Source organism: Vicia villosa, linkage group LG7, assembly GCF_029867415.1.
Source record: "Vicia villosa cultivar HV-30 ecotype Madison, WI linkage group LG7, Vvil1.0, whole genome shotgun sequence".
NCBI classification, from domain to species: domain Eukaryota; kingdom Viridiplantae; phylum Streptophyta; class Magnoliopsida; order Fabales; family Fabaceae; genus Vicia; species Vicia villosa.
In genome coordinates, this window is record NC_081186.1 from 79480366 (window position 1) to 79497458 (window position 17093).

General features: G+C 33.8%; 4 protein-coding genes across 15 annotated transcripts; 1 reads left to right on the forward strand and 3 right to left on the reverse strand.

Annotated features, from left to right (window-relative positions):
- Positions 1-1462: 1462 nt before the first annotated feature.
- On the reverse strand, positions 1463-2885 carry LOC131617567 (uncharacterized). The gene is made up of 3 exons (XM_058888833.1): positions 2479-2885; positions 1969-2230; positions 1463-1870 (listed from the first exon to the last, which is right to left on the reverse strand). Exons 1-3 carry the CDS (start codon positions 2803-2805, stop codon positions 1746-1748), a joined length of 714 nt encoding a protein of 237 aa, XP_058744816.1. The 5' UTR covers positions 2806-2885; the 3' UTR covers positions 1463-1745.
- A 1866-nt stretch (positions 2886-4751) lies between these two features.
- On the reverse strand, positions 4752-5255 carry LOC131619446 (uncharacterized). The gene has a single exon (XM_058890539.1). The coding sequence runs from the start codon at positions 5253-5255 to the stop codon at positions 4752-4754; it is 504 nt and encodes a 167-aa protein (XP_058746522.1).
- A 2757-nt stretch (positions 5256-8012) lies between these two features.
- Positions 8013-12690, reverse strand: LOC131620946 (telomere repeat-binding protein 4). Of its 4 annotated transcripts, none has more exons than XM_058892138.1 (9): positions 12612-12690; positions 11975-12121; positions 11105-11786; positions 10811-11035; positions 10645-10724; positions 10271-10500; positions 9527-9844; positions 9390-9453; positions 8013-8436 (listed from the first exon to the last, which is right to left on the reverse strand). In XM_058892138.1, exons 2-9 carry the CDS (start codon positions 12053-12055, stop codon positions 8257-8259), a joined length of 1860 nt encoding a protein of 619 aa, XP_058748121.1. In that variant the 5' UTR covers positions 12056-12121; positions 12612-12690; the 3' UTR covers positions 8013-8256. The 4 variants fall into 4 exon arrangements, with proteins under 4 accessions (XP_058748121.1, XP_058748122.1, XP_058748123.1 ...); XM_058892139.1 differs by having other exon boundaries at positions 12654-12677; XM_058892140.1 differs by lacking the exon at positions 12612-12690 and adding an exon at positions 12300-12582 and having other exon boundaries at positions 10811-11030; positions 11100-11786.
- A 493-nt stretch (positions 12691-13183) lies between these two features.
- Positions 13184-16453, forward strand: LOC131620947 (uncharacterized). 9 transcript variants are annotated; one of them, XR_009289379.1, is made up of 7 exons: positions 13184-13589; positions 13722-13780; positions 13929-13993; positions 14130-14734; positions 14819-14867; positions 14957-15002; positions 15647-16448. XR_009289379.1 is itself a non-coding variant. In XM_058892143.1 (5 exons), the coding sequence occupies exons 2-5, from the start codon at positions 13759-13761 to the stop codon at positions 14565-14567; spliced, it is 321 nt and encodes a 106-aa protein (XP_058748126.1). In that variant the 5' UTR covers positions 13184-13625; positions 13722-13758; the 3' UTR covers positions 14568-16453. The 9 variants fall into 9 exon arrangements, 2 of the variants coding, with proteins under 2 accessions (XP_058748126.1, XP_058748125.1); XR_009289378.1 differs by having other exon boundaries at positions 14130-14250; positions 14518-16452; XR_009289375.1 differs by having other exon boundaries at positions 14819-16451.
- The last annotated feature ends 640 nt before the right edge of the window (positions 16454-17093 follow it).

Consider the following 17093-nt stretch of genomic DNA (forward strand, 5'->3'; position numbering starts at 1 on the left):
ATTAATGTTTGTGATTACATGAAAAGTGTTATCAATATCCAAAAATAAATACTATAAACTATTTATTTTATTTGAAGTAATCTGAACGAGAATTCTTTTTTTTTTTTAAACAATGTTTCAAATTCAAGTTTTTTTAGATGAATAAAATATACTTGTGATTAAGAATCGCAAAAAAATTCATATCCATATGCAATATTTTTGCCAATCTCTATCTTTATATGAAACCTATATAATTTCTCCAAAACAACATAACTAGTTTCATTTCTTATTCCAACTATCTAATTTTTTAATTTTCATCGTTTTAATTTTGGCTTGAAACTTATCAAATTTCTCCAAAGTATAATAAAAATGTTCATAGAGTCGGGGGAATAAAATACAAATGTACAGGTTAACTCGACTAAGTCCATAACTCAGCCCAACCCAAATAGTTTGTTTTGATTTTATCCTAGCAAACAAAACAAACACATTGACAAAGTCGAGCACCACATAGCAGCATCAACAACAGCACACAGCTGTGCATTCCATCCACATACCACCAGGCATCTTGTTGTTGCCATTGTATATCAATTGCAAATGGATGATGATATGACTAATCATTTGAAATCAAATAATTGTGACAATGATTGCTGTTTCTCAAAGAAGAAGTGTGGTAGTTCATGATGGATTTTGGTGCATTACATCTACATACTACCAGCCATCTCTCTGGCGCATCACTACCAGCCATCTCTCTGGCGCATCGTACGTGACTAGTAAGATGAAATAATTGTAACAGTGACTGTTCTTTCTCAAGAAAAAGGGGTTTGATGGTTCGTGTCTTCGTGATGATTGATGGATGGTGGTGGTTTTTGATTTCTAAAGCAAGAGAAGAAAAAGATGAACACAAATGAGAGAAAGAAATACATATTTGAAAACAAATAGGACCAAACTCAATGATATGATAATTAGTGTTTCATAGGATAGGTAAGGTAAAAGGTTAACTTGAGTACTTTGTGATCATAACCTTGGATTTTACTCTTTAGAAACTGGTTACAAAAATCACATTTTAACTTGCTCCAATGAATCAAATGACACTCAATGAAACTGATTTCCTTGCACACAAAGAACCAACTATCCAAAGCTCGTCCTTTGAGATAATCCTAATATGACAATCAGATCGAGAATATGCTGAGGATAAAAGTACATATATCCAGGTCTGCTGAAACTTACTCAGCATTCTACAAACAAATTCACTTTCCTCATCTAACAATGTATATGAGAAGGCGATACCTGAATAAGAAGTTCCTCTAAAATCCAAAATGAGCTTGAATTGAAGCTCAGTTGAGCTTAGAAACAGAGAAAACAGTGTTCCTAAAATTAAAAAGACAAAAAAAGAAGGAAAAAAACAGTTCCAACATAAATACATAATGTCTAACCACCCTTAGCAAACCAGAAGGCATTGCATAGTTAAAGTTCAAGAACAATGTTAGCATCAAAACTTGATGTAAATTCATGAATTTCCCAATTACACATTTCAAAATACAGCAATGTTTTCTATCCTGGATTGCAGAAAATAGTGGTTTATTCAAATTTCTCTATGCCACAGTGCTGTAGCCACAACACTAAAGTGCACACTATAATGCAACTATAGCCACAATTTGGCAACACTGCATTACAGAGTAAAAAAACATCGAACTATGGTTGCAACTTACACGAATTTGCAATCTGCTCACACCAAACATTCACCACGACAAACCACATCAAGCAACCTAAATATTTATTCCCGGCTTTAAACTTTGACATATCAAATAGATCTCTCTCGACGACGGTCTAGTGGCTTTAGGTCTCAACCACGACGACTTCGCAAACAATGGTTTACAAATCTGGTTGATTTCTGCAGCAAACATATTAAACCAGTTCCTTTAATAACGTATACACAACCAAATCAACTAACGAAACTTTGCTCGGGAAAAAATGAAACCACAAAACCACCTTTGGCGTCTTCACTCTCCAAAAGCTTGATAACAAGATGGCCTCCAACTCGCAACACTCCCTTGTCATCCGAACTTGACAGACCATCATCACATGGCTCCTTGTCCTGATGATCAGAATCAGAATTACAAACAGAACCAACCCTGCCAACAGCCAAATCTAACGCTCGCATCCCTAGCTCATATGACAAAGCAGCATCTTTCGTCGTGATTCCCGAAACCAACGGACACATGTCTGAGAGTATTACAGAAAATCCTTTTTGCTGCAGAAAGGAAAATCAAAGATACATTGTTAGGACTAACTAACCATGTTGTAACTAACTAACTAACTATGTTGTAACTAACTAATTAACTATATTGTAACTGACTAACTAATTGAGTGTTGTAACTAACTAACTATAACGAACTATGTTGTAACTAACTAAAACTAATTATGTTGTAACTAATTAGCTAACTATAACTAACTATACTGTAACTAACTAACTAAATAACTAACTAGATGAATACTAACCTTAGGAGAAAGGTCTCTGAGTTGGTGTTTAGGGAGGGTCATGACATCAGCAGAAATAGTTTGAACCCTGGAATCACAAAGAGGAGGAACTTTAACTTTCTTATGATCGATGCCGAGAACGGAGCCACCATTGTGGAATGGGCCCAAGCTCTGACAAGCAACCTGAAGCCATGAACCGGGAGCGCAGCCCAAGTCGAGAACGGAAGAACCGGGTTTGATTAACTTATGCTGTCTCTGTATCTGAGCCAATTTGAACGCCGAGCGAGCTACGTAGCCGAGGCGTTGAGCTTCTTTGTAGAAGAAATCGGGGGCTCCGCTCCCAACCATCGACCCATTCACTTCTTTCCGCCCCCTCCTCCGCCGTAGCGTTTTTTCAGTTCCAACTTACAATTATACCCTGCCCGAGGTTTAAGAGTGGAATTGTTATTATCAAATAGAAAAAAAAAAAGTTTTTATTATTTTTTAAGAATGTAAATTTTAGAGATTTTTTACATAACCATTATTTTTTTTAAGAAAATTCCTTTTTCTTAAAAAAAAAAAAAATTAGTTGGATTATTCCAACTATTAGAATAAAGAAGAAGACGAAAACCTCTTAATGCACATTGTGTGTCCAAGTTTCAAAACAACGATTCATTCAATAAGTTCAATCAAATACAGATAAAAATAAGAAAGCTAATTACATGATGGAATATTTAATATTAATAGTTGGATTATTCAACCAAGTATTTATATCGACTAAAGTCTCCTGCAATTTGATCTTAAGCCACGAAAAGATTTACATTTTTAGCCAAATATGAAAATTTTGATTATTTATTGGCAGTATGTGGTTTCTATTTTACGCACCAAACCAAATCTTATTATGTTACAATCCTCAAATTTCACTTAATTTATATCTAACACAAACTTAAATCTATTATGCCTTAGTCTTACGATTATGAATGATTTTATTTTTCTCACCCCCAAGTAATGATTTTCTCTTCCTCACACTTAAGTTTTCTCAAATCTCTTCTAGCTGTATTGCGTCTTCTTTTCATATTCTTTTCAAATTACATGTCGCCTCTTCTTTTTTAGTCTTTCATTTCTTAATTTTTTTCTTTTTTATCTTATTATTTTTATTATACTGTTCTTTCTTTCAATTACTCCCTCCATTCCTATTTATAATTAAATTTTAACTTTTTATATTCATTCAATAATTGATATATCTAACCTATGGAGGAAGTATGTTTTTAATGTTTCTCTTCTTATTTACTCTCTCATCTCTTCTACGGTTTCTTTTTCATCTTCTCTAATCTTTCATCTCTTTTTTTTCTATTTCATTATAATGTTTTTTATATTGTTTTATGCTACTATTTTATATTTTTTATTCCACTTTTATCTAATCTTATTTTTGTATATTAAATAGAAAATTGTTATCCAAATATGATACATGTTGTTGTTATTTGATAACACATAAATAACTAAATATAAAGTTATGTTGTCATCTATATTTGTATGTATGGCTCAATAAATATTTGTAAAAAATCCGAACCAACATAAACCTCATTAATTTGATTTGGTTTAATTTGGTTCGGTTTTATTTCTAAAAGCCAGCTATATTAAACTGAATCGCACACTTATTATTTTTGTGATTCGAATAATTTTGTACATCAAAACCGCGCAAGTCGTTTCTCCTAATTAACATATCCTCCGCAAGCACTTGCTAGCAAAGCTAAATTAAATTTCCATCCTCAACATCCATAACCCACCTACTTTCCTATCTAAGCACATTTTATCCCATTAACCAAATGGATTTTACTCACATTCATGATCCACTCGACATTAGAGTTGTCAAAATAGACAAGTCCATATGGGCCAGTCTGTCAGGTCCAAAAAATCACAAGGTTTGGGCTTTAAAATTAGAGTCTATATTTTTCAGGGTTTTTTTACCCCAGCTCTAAAAAGTCCGCTATCCATTAAGGCTAACCCATATGGACCGTGGGTAGCCCATTAGGCTCACACAATTATAAATTTTAAAATATTATATTTATATTTATATTATCTTACTCCAAAATAGCATATTGATTTTTCTCACTTCACTAAATTTTATCTCTATTTTATTCTATCTTTCTCTTTTAAATATTATTCATTAATATAATCAACATTTTTTCATCGTATTATATTAATTTTTTTTTAACTAAAATGAATTTATATTAATTCAAAAAACAATGAAGTACATAGTGATCCAAATGGATCCAACAAACCCAAAAGACAAAAAGATCATAAAGGCATAAAGCCTACATCATAAATCTAGCGAAGTGTTTCCTAATGCTTTTATACTTCCACCCTCTATAAGTGATACTATTAACAATTAAACTAATAGTGTTTTTCTTATGGTGAGAATAAAAAACAATAGCATTCTGTAGCTGCCATAATCCATAAATCGCTTCAGAGAAAGCAAGCTTCAGAATTTTTGCTTTCCAACCCTTCTTGCTAATATTGAGGAGTATCCAGTGCAACTCTACAGACCAATCCTGCGGAACATGTGTAATCTCTATCCAATCAAGAATAGCTTGCCAAATATCCTTCACAATCCTGCAGTTAAAGAAAAGGTGATCATTGGATTCGGGAGCATTATGACATAAACTACAGATGGAATCCTGGATAAAGCCAAATCTGGTGAGTCGGTCTTTGGTTGGGAGTCTCCCATGGCACAACATCCAAGTGGTGAACAGCGCCCGTGGTCTAGCTAAATTCCTATGCAGCAGAAATCTCCATGGCACCATAGGAATCTCATCCATCAAAGCATCATAAACCTATTTCATATTAAACTTCTGAACAGCAATCATCTTGTTCCAAACAGTCTGAACCCTGCCAATGCTCTCTCTCTGCAGCACGATTGCTTGAAAAATCCAAGACCAAGTACTCCCTAGCTCAGTCTCCATAACACTGGTGCCCTTCAGGTAATAGGAGTGAATCCAAAGAGCCCACAAATTGTCAGCTTTTCGGTGGATGTTCCATAAACACTTTAACATAGTTACCTGGTTCCAAACAGTGAGGTTGATAATATTGAGGCCACCATCACATCTAGGTCTGCACACTTGCCGCCATGCAATTGGACTTTTTCTGCTCTTTTCATTCTTGCCAGTCCAAAGGTATGTTCTACATATAGAGTCAATCTTAGCTAGGACAAACTTAGGTAATGGAAAACATTGAAGCCAATAGTGAGTAATGGCAAAGGAGATGCTTTGAATAAGTTGTACACGACCTGCATAGCTTAACAACTTCGAGGTCCAATGTCTAACTCTAGCAACAATCTTATCTATAAGAGGGAGATAATGATTAATGTTAAGTCTTTTACTAGTTAAAGGCACACTAAGATATTTAACAGGTAACTCACCCTGTTCAAAACCAGTAAGTCTCAGGATTGCCCCTTTAGAAACATCATCCACTCCTCCACAAAACAACTTGCACTTTTGAGGATTCAGTGTGAGACCTGTTGACAAAGAGAAAGCAGTCACAGTAGCATAAAGCATAGCTACAGAATTAGGATCTCCCCTACAGAATAGGAGAATGTCATCTGCAAAAATGAGGTTAGTCATGCCTATTTTCTCACATTTGGCATGGAATTTGAACCTCTTATCCACTTGCATCTTCATGGTCAATCTGTTGAGATATTCCATAACAATAACAAAGAGCAAGGGGGAGATAGGATCCCCTTGCCTTATACCTCTACAAGCTGGCATAGGTTGAGTTAAAGTTCCATTCACATTGAAGACATAAGATACAGAAGACATAGTGGCCATGATCCAAGTGATGAAAGAACCTGGAATGCCCATTTCAAACATAATATTTTCTAAAGCTTTCCAATTAATCATGTCATAGGCTTTTTGAAGATCCAGCTGCATCATACATCTTGGAGTCCCATGCTTCCTACCATAGCCCTTGATGAGTTCATAAGCCAAAAGTATGTGGTTGTGAATTTGCTGTCCTGGAACAAAGGCAGCTTGGCATTTATGTATGACATTCTTCAATACCAGGCCCAATCTAGCAGTGAGAATTCTGGAGATTATTTTGTAAAATATGGTGCATCCAACAATAGGTCTGAAGTCTTTAATACAACTAGCAGAATTGCTCTTAGGGATCAGAGTTACCAAGGTCCTATTGAAATGTTTATGCATTCTACCCTGTTCAAAAAACTCATGGATAGCAGCTATAACATCTTCCTTTATGATTTGCCAACTTGCTTTGTAGAAACGAGCTCCAAAGCCATCAATACCAGGACTTTTCTGGTCCCCTATCCCTTTTAAAGCTCTGTCAATTTCCTGAATAGTGACTTGTTTTTGGAGAAAATCCCTCTGATCCCAAGTCAACTAGTTCCCCCTTCGCATAGCCTCAACATCTATCTGGGCAAGAGTAGGACTTTGTGCTCCCATGAGAGTGCCATAGAACTCCACTACTTCTTTCTCAATATCAGCTTGCTTAGTCAAAACAGTGTCATCCATCTTTCTAAGCATAGAGATACTCTTAGACTTGTGTTTAGCTTGAAGGTAGGCATGGAAGAAAGAACTATTCTCATCACCCATCTTCAGCCAATCTATTTTGGATCTATGTATCAGTACCTGTTCCTCCATATTAGTTTTTCTCTTATAATAAATATTCAAGTATTATTTTATACAATTTAGACATATATTGTATTTAGAAATACATTATAGTATTTATAAGAGATAATATATTACTTAAAAATGTATTATGTTTAAAATAACATGATTTTTAATTTTATTTATAATAAATATTATGGAGTTTTTATTTTAATCTTTTTAAATAAAAAAGCTCATTTAGGGTCGGGTAGAGGACCTTTTGGCCCAGCCAAAAACCCAGAATCCGTCAGAGCCGACCCATTTAAGACTCGATAACCCATATTGACAGCTCTACTCCATACACACAACTTAAATAAAGATTCAATATAATAAATAGTACCTGCAGGAGCCAAGAAGAAGGAAAAAAGGTAAATTGGCATAGATGTTTGATACAAATTTCATGAGTACAATGTAGCCACCCATGAACATGTGTTTGCTTTTCCACTTCAATAACTTATTTTTATTCTCTTCAACATAGTATTCTAGAACAAGCTAAGTATAGAAACAGAATCCATCTGATCAATTTTACATTTTATCACCACCAACGCCTCCACTAGTCATGAATTCGTAACATCAACACCGACAAGCAAACTCTTACGAAAATTAACCTTTAAACCCGATATCATTTCAAAGAATATCAAAATCACCTTCGAGTATCTAATGTTTTCCCAAGTTTTCTTGCACATAATTAAAGTGTGAAAATTGCATGCGAGAAATTTATGAAATTAGAGTATGTACATATCCTATAACCTTGAAATACTAGAGTTGACAGAAACTCCTATAACCTCGAAAGAGACTAGAGTTGACAGAAACATTCAGCATAATGTTTAGACTTTCTTCTGATTATTGTGTTCAACTATAATGTGATGAAAAGCAAGAAGAAAATAGTAAAGGGAGAAGAAAATAATAAAGAACATCTTATGCAAACCGTATCAATTATCAAATGACATTCCACTATTGAAAATTACAAAAATAAAAGAAAACAAGTTTCTGTTACAGCTTACAAGTTACATCAACCTTATTCCTTATTTAATTTACAAATGCCAACCTGTTTAAATTGAAGGCCAGTAAAGAATTTGGTTAAGGAAGATATTACATGAATATGAAACAAATGTACAAGTTTGTTTACCACAGTTACAAGTCAATAACGTTAAATGTCTTTCTACATAATCACAAGTGGCTGAACACCATTGGTTTGATGCTTGACATGATGTTTGGCTTGGTGGATAGACCAGAAGGCATGAGCAGCCAAAACCCTATCCAATAGCTCCTGAGGAACTGGCTGTCCTCTCCTTTGTTGAGGGGAGATTTTTGCAGTGTGTACTAATGTTTTCCATTTATCCTGCAAACACCAAAAGGTTGAGTCATTAGCAATTAACAATGCTACCATTACAACATAGATAATGATGTGATAAACAAAAACAACTTCCTAATTCTATTTATCCTAAAAGATATTTGATGCAAATGCACCAATCTTTGTAATTGTTAGAATTTCGGTAATGACTTTATTTTTATTTTTTGAAAACTCGCCTCAGTATCCGGCCTTAGGACTGACTAATCTCACCGTCCACTTGCAAGGTGTCATTTAAAGGCAAAGCAAAGTTCTGTATGGACTGACCCAAAACAATAATTGTTAGCACCTAGCAGATTTCGAACCTGAAACCTTAAAAAGAGTCCACTCTCAAGTCCCAAACCTTCACCAACAGGCCAATCAATACCTGGGTTTAATTTCCGTTATGACTTACTAAACCTTTACAAAATTTGCTTGTAAGGTGAGGAAAATTCAACCATTTATAACACATTGTTAGATCATATCTCATCTAATCTAGAACTCCCAACCCACCTCTTCATGCCCGTGACCTAAGTGGCCCAACAGGAGATGGTCTAACATAAGCAAAATGCAGTAGAAATGATTTGTACGATCAATAGCAACTAGAGTTTTTTCACAATAAGTCGACTACAAGAACCAAAGTGTGCATGCTTCGATTCAATTTAATGTGACGAAAACTAATTTTGAATTAATTAATTCTGGTGGAAACTGAATTCAACATAAAGGTGGTTTAAGAACAATAAATTTGAGGCTAGAATTGTTTTCTTTTCATAGAAACTCTAGAGGGCCGTTAGTTTTCTTTTTCTCTCTAAATCTTTCCTTACAGCATAAAAATCATATTTCAACAACATGAACTTACACACAAACATGATTAAAACATCAAAAGTGATTTTTAAAATAATCTAAATCAAGCGTGCCATAAATCTTGGTTTTAAGTTAGATTTGGAGGTAAGAGAAGGGAGTACCTTTAAGTCTACATAAGTCCTATGATCTGCATTCTCAAAACATCGCAACTTTACATCGCGCCACCTGCATAGTGAAAACAATGTCAGCAACCAAATTTATCTGCCAAAACTGCAGGTGAAGCAGATAGCCATCAAACCTTCCAGTTCCAACTTCTTCAACTGCATGAACAAGTGCTTCCACTTCAGAAACAGAAAACGGTCTCCTGGTTCGACGCTGTACAATCTCAGAGTGTACGGTATTGTGATTCACGGGAACGGCAGCTAATGCCTCTGAGTTATTATCTGGAACGGGAACTATCGCTCCCGAATCATGTGTTAGTTTATCAGACATAGTGTCATCTAGGGAAGAAGCTGATTCATGGTTAATTTCAACAAGGTCGCCAGTATTTATAACCAAGGAAGAATCTTGCTTGGTAACAGAAATCCCCGATTCGATGGAGGGAGTTCTTAGAGACCTAGAAATATCCAATTATGAAAATTAGTTATATAGACGAAAGAAACATTCAACTGAATGGAGCAGAATAGTAATAAAATTTCATCAAGATGACCAAAACCGTTAATTTCTCATCATTAAATAAATGATGCCAATTTATCATAATTTTCATATTTGAGTTTATGTGGTGGCATAAGCACTTGCGAGACTGTCTGAACAAGCTTATAGAAATAGCTTATGAACATGTTTTCCGCTTATTTCCAAAAACTCTTCCAGATATGTTATGAAAACAACGTATAGCTTATAAGAAAACAGTTTGATTTAGTTAAATAATTTCTTATAGAAATAGTTTATACATGCGCTAACGCGCCTATGTTATAAGCGCTTAATTAAGTTGCTTATCCAAACAGAACCTGAGCTATGGTGATCAAAAGAAACGTTGGCTCACATAGTTGGCTCAGACGCTTCACAGTGAGAAGGATCACCAGCCCGAACAACGGGAGATGCTTGTGAAGAACTGGGCTCCAAAACAAAACCGAGTTTATCTAGATTTTCTTTACAAGATATACCAGTTTGCCGAAGAGTTCGGTTGTCATCTCTAACTTTCTTCCCCTGTACAAGAACACCAACATGTGCTCCACCTCCTATTATACTCATCACTGCCTCCATGACTGTCCTCTATAAAAATTTGTAAACAATCAAAACATATTAACAAAATATACTCTGCGGTACTTTCAATCTGTTAATAAGGCTCAACGGAACGAGTAATAGTTTAAAACTTAACATAGTAGAATAAAATTAAAACCATCTATCTATTCATACCTTCAATGAACCCACAGTTGCGGTTTCGGGAACCTCAACATAAAGTTCTGGAATCCTGAATGATTTGATTCTAAACTTGACTGTACCAAAGGATAAATCATCAATTCCAATAAGATGCAAAGAACATATGCTAATCAAAACAAATGAACACCCGGCAATAAATTACCATGAGAATCTTTAGAGACGTGAGCTTTTGTAGAAGAGCTACGGTTATTTCCACAAATTCCTTTCTTAGGTGAATCAGATACACTCTCACTGCTGAATCCTCCAACACGAGTTACCATTGAACCCTTCTCTGATAATTTCTTCCTCTTCGAAAGAGTGTAACACTGAGATCTTTCGAAATTGTAACAAGGCTTCCTTTTACGACTTGCTGGCTTCATTCCCTTATCTACAAATTACACATTCTTTAGTAAAACTGTCTCTTTATGAAAGATAAATAATTTGTTAAACACCTTACCATATCTAGAACGTTCATAATCCTTCAACTTTGGAGCAACCTTCCAGTGTTTAGAAGTCAACCGCTTCCTAATTATTTTGCGAGCAATGCGCCGTGAAGGTCTAAAAGCCTTCGATTTGGTGCAAACTTTGTTGCACCTAATAAACTTTTCGTCATCATCAATAATACGTAACTTATTATCATTCCCGTGCCTCAAAAAGGAAGCATTGGGAAACAACTCCCCACAAAATGGAGATTTAACAACATTATTGTTCAAATCAACTAATGAAGGAGAGTTAAGACGTAACTCCAACGGATCCTTCAAACTATACTTATTATCCGTGGATAACCCCTCGAAGCCAGAACTTCTGGCCTCATGATTGTTTGGTAATTCTACAACTCTATTAGTATTAGAATGATTTCCAAACTTATTCTCCAATTTCATAATCTCAGACTTCACATTATCGCTAGCCGAAATGCATTCTAGTATACAATCACTCTCACCAATCTCAACATCTTTCCCACTCCTCTTATCATCACAACTTCCATTTCGACATTGCTCTTCGGCTAACGGTTTAGCTTCAGAAACATTGCTAGAAGTGGAACCTTCGCTCTCCTGCAGCAACTTCCCAGCCAAAGATGCAAGCAATTCAAAAGCACAAGCGCGACCATCCTCAACCGGTTTCTCAAATGGAACCCTAGTCTGAACAATTTCAAAGTATAGTAAGATGCAAGTAGTTCAAACTAGTATTCAACTTCAAACAAAAAAAACACATTAAAACCAATTGTGATATATGGATCACTGACACACCAGAAACACGACACCAACACTGACACCAGTAATAACTCGAATAAAAATGTAATCACAAGTGTCTTGCAGCAGTTACTTACTCTTGCAGATCTTGGACATCTAGGTATCTCAGGGACCTGAAATCCCCTTAGTCCATTACTTAACCTCTTCTTCAACACCATAGCATGAACATTTATAACTCATCAATTCACCATAATTACAAATGCATCAGAATTCAGAACCTATCTCTGTCATAAAAAAATCATAATAATCTCAAAATTCAAAACCAAATCAACACAAAATCAACAACATGAAGAAGAAAACTCAAAATTCAACACCACCAACCCCCAAAAAAAATTACCATAACCCGATCGGATCTCAAATTCCAAAAATCAAAATTAAGAATCATTAAAACATAGAACTAACCTCCCTTAATTTTTTGGTTGAATTGCGATAAAGTAACAGAATTTGGGTTGGAGAAAGCAAAAAATTGGGAAATGAAAATCAAAACATTGGAAGTGACGAAAAATGTAAAAGAAATATATCTATGGAATTGGAAAGGAAAAAACTACAAATCCCAACTCAAAATAATTCCATTCTTTTTCTCTTTCAAGTTTTCAGTTTAATAATAATTTGTTCTTTGTTTAGAGAAAAGAAAGATTGATGATGGATATAAACTATAATAGAATATAGATTTTTTTTTAATTTACGGAGAAAAAATGAAAAAGAAAACCCTACCACCATGAATAAAGAACACAAACCACGCAACAGTTACCGTACCTCAAAGCTTAAACCCTTTTTTATTGTTTTTTTTTCCTTTCTTTCTAAGTTACTTTTGAGACCGAACAAAAAGACTTATTATATACGACAAAATACAAATGGCTTGTACACGTGGAGTCTTGTTATTCTTTACTGACGTCATGTAAAATGCCATGTCAGATATTTGTTTATTTTTTCAAAATATAATTAAAATATTAAATTAATCAAATTACAATGATATTTTTAAATTAATTAGGTTTAATTGTAATTTTGGTTCTGTTATTATCATTTTTTTGGTTTTGGTCCTTTTATTTTAAAATTCAGAATTTTAATCTCTATATTTCAGTTTTTTGAAGAATTTGATCTCCTGCAAATTCGAAGGCAATCAACTATCTACCCAATACTAAAGTGTTGTCCAAACTGACCTTTTTGCCCTTCCAACAAAATATTTTTGCCCTTGCTAAAGGTTATTCAAGTAATTAACAAAATAAAAATTACTCCATGCGTTCTCATTGGTTAGTTTAATCATCTATTGCACTTGCATAGGTATTTTTCCCTTCTCTTTCTTCTGGTAACCTTTTCCTTCTCTCTCACTATTTTCTCTTTTCTCCTTTCCGTTTTCCTTTCAAACCCTAGCCAATTCAATCTTTTCCCTTCAAACCCTCTCTCTTTCCGCCGCTGCTGAAGCAACCATGTCAATCTTTGTCTACGATTCTATGATTCTATGATATCTTAGAAATTCTTCTTTATTTCAATCTTTTTCACTCCTTCTCATTTTTTTAGAGTTTTGATTTCATTTTTATTTTTTTCATTTGCACTCCTTCGTATTTTTAGATCTACGGTGTTATGATTTAATTTTTTGTTTGCTTCTTCTAATTTCTGGTGTTTTTTTAGGGGTTTTGATTTCAGAAGAAAGAAGAAAGTAAACAACAAATCTTTTCGAAAGATTTACATGTGGTGAGCATTGTTTATGATTTTAGTGCTTTTATCATGGTGATTCTTTTAGTGTTTTTTCTTTATGTTTTTATCATATTTATTTTGCATTTGTGGTTTTCTGTTATGTTCATCACCATACATATGTATTTCCAGGAACTCCAATCAGTTCAGGGACAGTTGTGGCTCATAGATGAATATTATTTATCCTAGAGGTTAAAACTCACTTTCCCATCTTTGATGTTTTCTCTTGATTTATTGATGTGTAGGATTTAAATATATAGCTAATGTTTAAGTGTTTATAGTGACATTCCCAACATCTTAAATTAAGTGTTTATTTTTCTTTGTTCTTATTTGCTGCAGACGCCCTTGAATTGTTTAAGCAGAGTTGTGAATTTGTTTGCCCTGATGATGGTTTTCTAGAGGAGGTGTGTATTATGAAGGTCACTCTATATGCTGTAAATGTTGGTTGTACTACTTAACAGTGAGGATTATGACATTCTTTATGTGTTTTTATTGACTTAGTTGAACAATGATGACAGATCTGTTTGTTCATTCTTGCAGCATTTGTGGAAAACGACAAAGACATTACTTTTGCAGCTGTTGAGACGTTTATGTTCTGTTTATTGTGTCTTCTGCAGCTATTTGAGACGTGGATTGGGGTGGCATCTTCCCAAAGTTGTAGGTTTGGAGCTATTCACATCCCTGGTGATGGCCTTTATAAGTTGGCAACTATTTTCGGCATGCCAAAGATCTTCATTATGAGAAGATTGTTACCTAATGATTAAATTCTGCATAACTATTTTTTTACTAGAGTTATGCTCTAATGTAAACTTCTGTTCACAACAGCCATGCAGTTTTATTAAGTTTCATTATTTTTTAATTGCAGTTTTTCAATATTTTGGTCTTATTGCTTTAGCTGAAGTTGTTCTAACTGTTGCTCAAGTTGCAGTTGAGGTTGTTAAGTTCCAATCTGTTCATATCTGTAAAGGAAAATTATAAGAAGTTAAGCATGTTAAAACTAAGCACTCTAAAGATGCTTCTGAGGATTGTCCAGAAGAAGAAGCACTTTGTGGGATTTGTTTGGTAGAGCTTCCGGGAGGGGGACATATGCTTAGGATGGGCTGCAGTTTTAAAGGCGAGCAGATGAAAAGATTAGATATTAGTTGGTAATTAATTTTACATTGATTTCATTGGAGAGCAAAATATTGATGGTAACACTAATTTGATATTTTGCTTTTGTGTAACAATAGACCAGGAGAGTGGGGAGATCATGTTACTCTAGAAGCAGCTGCAAACCGGGTGAAACTTAAGCAGCAACCCTTAATTGTTTCTACTGTTATCATAACTTAGCAGCCCCTAATTGTTTCTATTGTTTTTTGTTATGACAGACAAAGTGCTAAACTCTGCTTATTTAGTATTGGTCCTCATAACTATGTAAGGCTATAAAAATATTGTTGTTTATTAAGTGTATTGTTCAGTGGTAAATATGAACTTTGTTGCACCATCACTTGATTCTGTTGGTATGTTTTTCTCACCAATCACATACCTTTGTCTTTATTATGCCCATGGAAAATGGGAATGATATGAAGCTATGTTTTTCTTTGTTGATCTGCTTCCTTGATCTCTATATATAATAGTGGTTTAACTTGGATGAAGGTAAAATACTTCCATTTCATAACACTTACTAGATCGTTAGGTTGTATTAATTTTGGAGTAGGTTGTTTAAACACTCACATTTCTTATGACACGGTCGTGGTATAGAAACAAATCTCCATGCTCAATTTAGATGTGATTCTATCAAACTTGCTGAGGTAATGCTTATAGTTTAGTTAATTCATGTCCTCAAATACCATTTGATCATACACAAATTAGTCTTTTTGATTGAATTGAGAATTTCATGGCAATTCAATAAAGATTTGACTAATCTCAGTTCTGATTTGTACTTTGGTTTATATTATCTTGGTAGAAAATATTTCCTTCCGTGTGCAGCTTCCAAAACAAAATTTACTTTTTTTCATACTATACCGTTTTGATATGTATATATATTTATAATAATATTATCTGTTAATTTTTTGTAGGTGCTACAATATATAAAAATATAATTGTTGCCAATTGCTTGCCTATGTTTTATTGCTGGAGGCTGCATTATTTTGATGAGTTTGAGTGGCTGTCTAGGCCGTTGTGTGGGTGTTAAGGTAGCAGCTTGGTGTTGTTGTTAATCTCGGGTTCATCTTGGCCGTTTATTCTTTTTCTGGTCATTCTCTTGGAATTTTCTCGCCCTATTAGCTATCATCGTACGCGTCAAATTTTAGTAAGTTTCGGATGCTTGCAGTTCTGTTTCGGGTAATGAGCAGGATAGTTTCAACAGTATTGCAAAAGTTTGTAAAGTGGTGTTCTGTTTTACTGGTTTTGGTGATTTGTTTTTTTTTTTTTGTTGTTTTTTAGTTGCTATTTTCATGGTGAATGTGGTATATGTAATGGTTGGGTAGTTAATAGTTAGTTTAGGTGGTATTTTATGTGATAAGGGTCGAGTTCAGTTTTGTTGTTCTTAGGACCTGTTTTTAATCACTAGCAGGATAAACAATATGTAATGGTTTTTATAGACATTCATGATGACTTATTTAATCTTATATACCTTTTGCCCCTTTCAAATAATATATAAAAGTATAAACAAATTTTTTGTGGAACTACTTGCTGAGCTTCCATCCTTTGGTATACATTAGATTGCTAATAGATCAATAGATCAATGGGGACCTATAATTGTTGGAATACCACTCTTTCTATTAGGTATCTTATTATTATACACAAATTAGTTTTTTTTTTTGTTGAATTTAGAATTTCATGGAAGTTGAGACAATTTCATGGTGAAAGAAAATCAGTTGTGTTTGTACAATCTTTTGTTTAATTTGTTTAATTATCAAGACATTGACCAATTGACCCATTATTTTTGTTTAATTACATTTTTGGTCTCAATTGTACTTGGTTAATGCAATTGATTCTATATAATAATTATTATTTATTTTAAAATTAAATATTCATTTCAAATTTAGATTTGCATTTAATTGTATTTTATATGATAATTATTTATATTATAATAATATTAATAGTAAATAAATAAATATTCGATTGCAATACATTATTAAAAATAATTAAATTTTTAATTTCACGAGTCACTAGCATTATAATACTAGGTTTTTTTAAGTGATTATGCCTTATCAAATAATCATAAGATATGAATGAATTTATCTGTGCTGATGCACGAGTCACCATCAACAGAATACTATTTTTTTTGAAGTGATCACGCCTTATAAAATGATTTAAAATATAAATGAATTTATATTTGCGGATGCACGAGTCACTATCACCATATTACTTATTTTTGAAGTGATCAACATCTAAGATATAAATGAAGGCACCCGTGCGAAGGCACGGGTCTTCTACTAGTTCTAAATGAAATGACACTCATTGATGTTGTGTCATTGCGAGTTTAGGAGAGAATTATTAAAAAAAGCTAATTTTATTTAA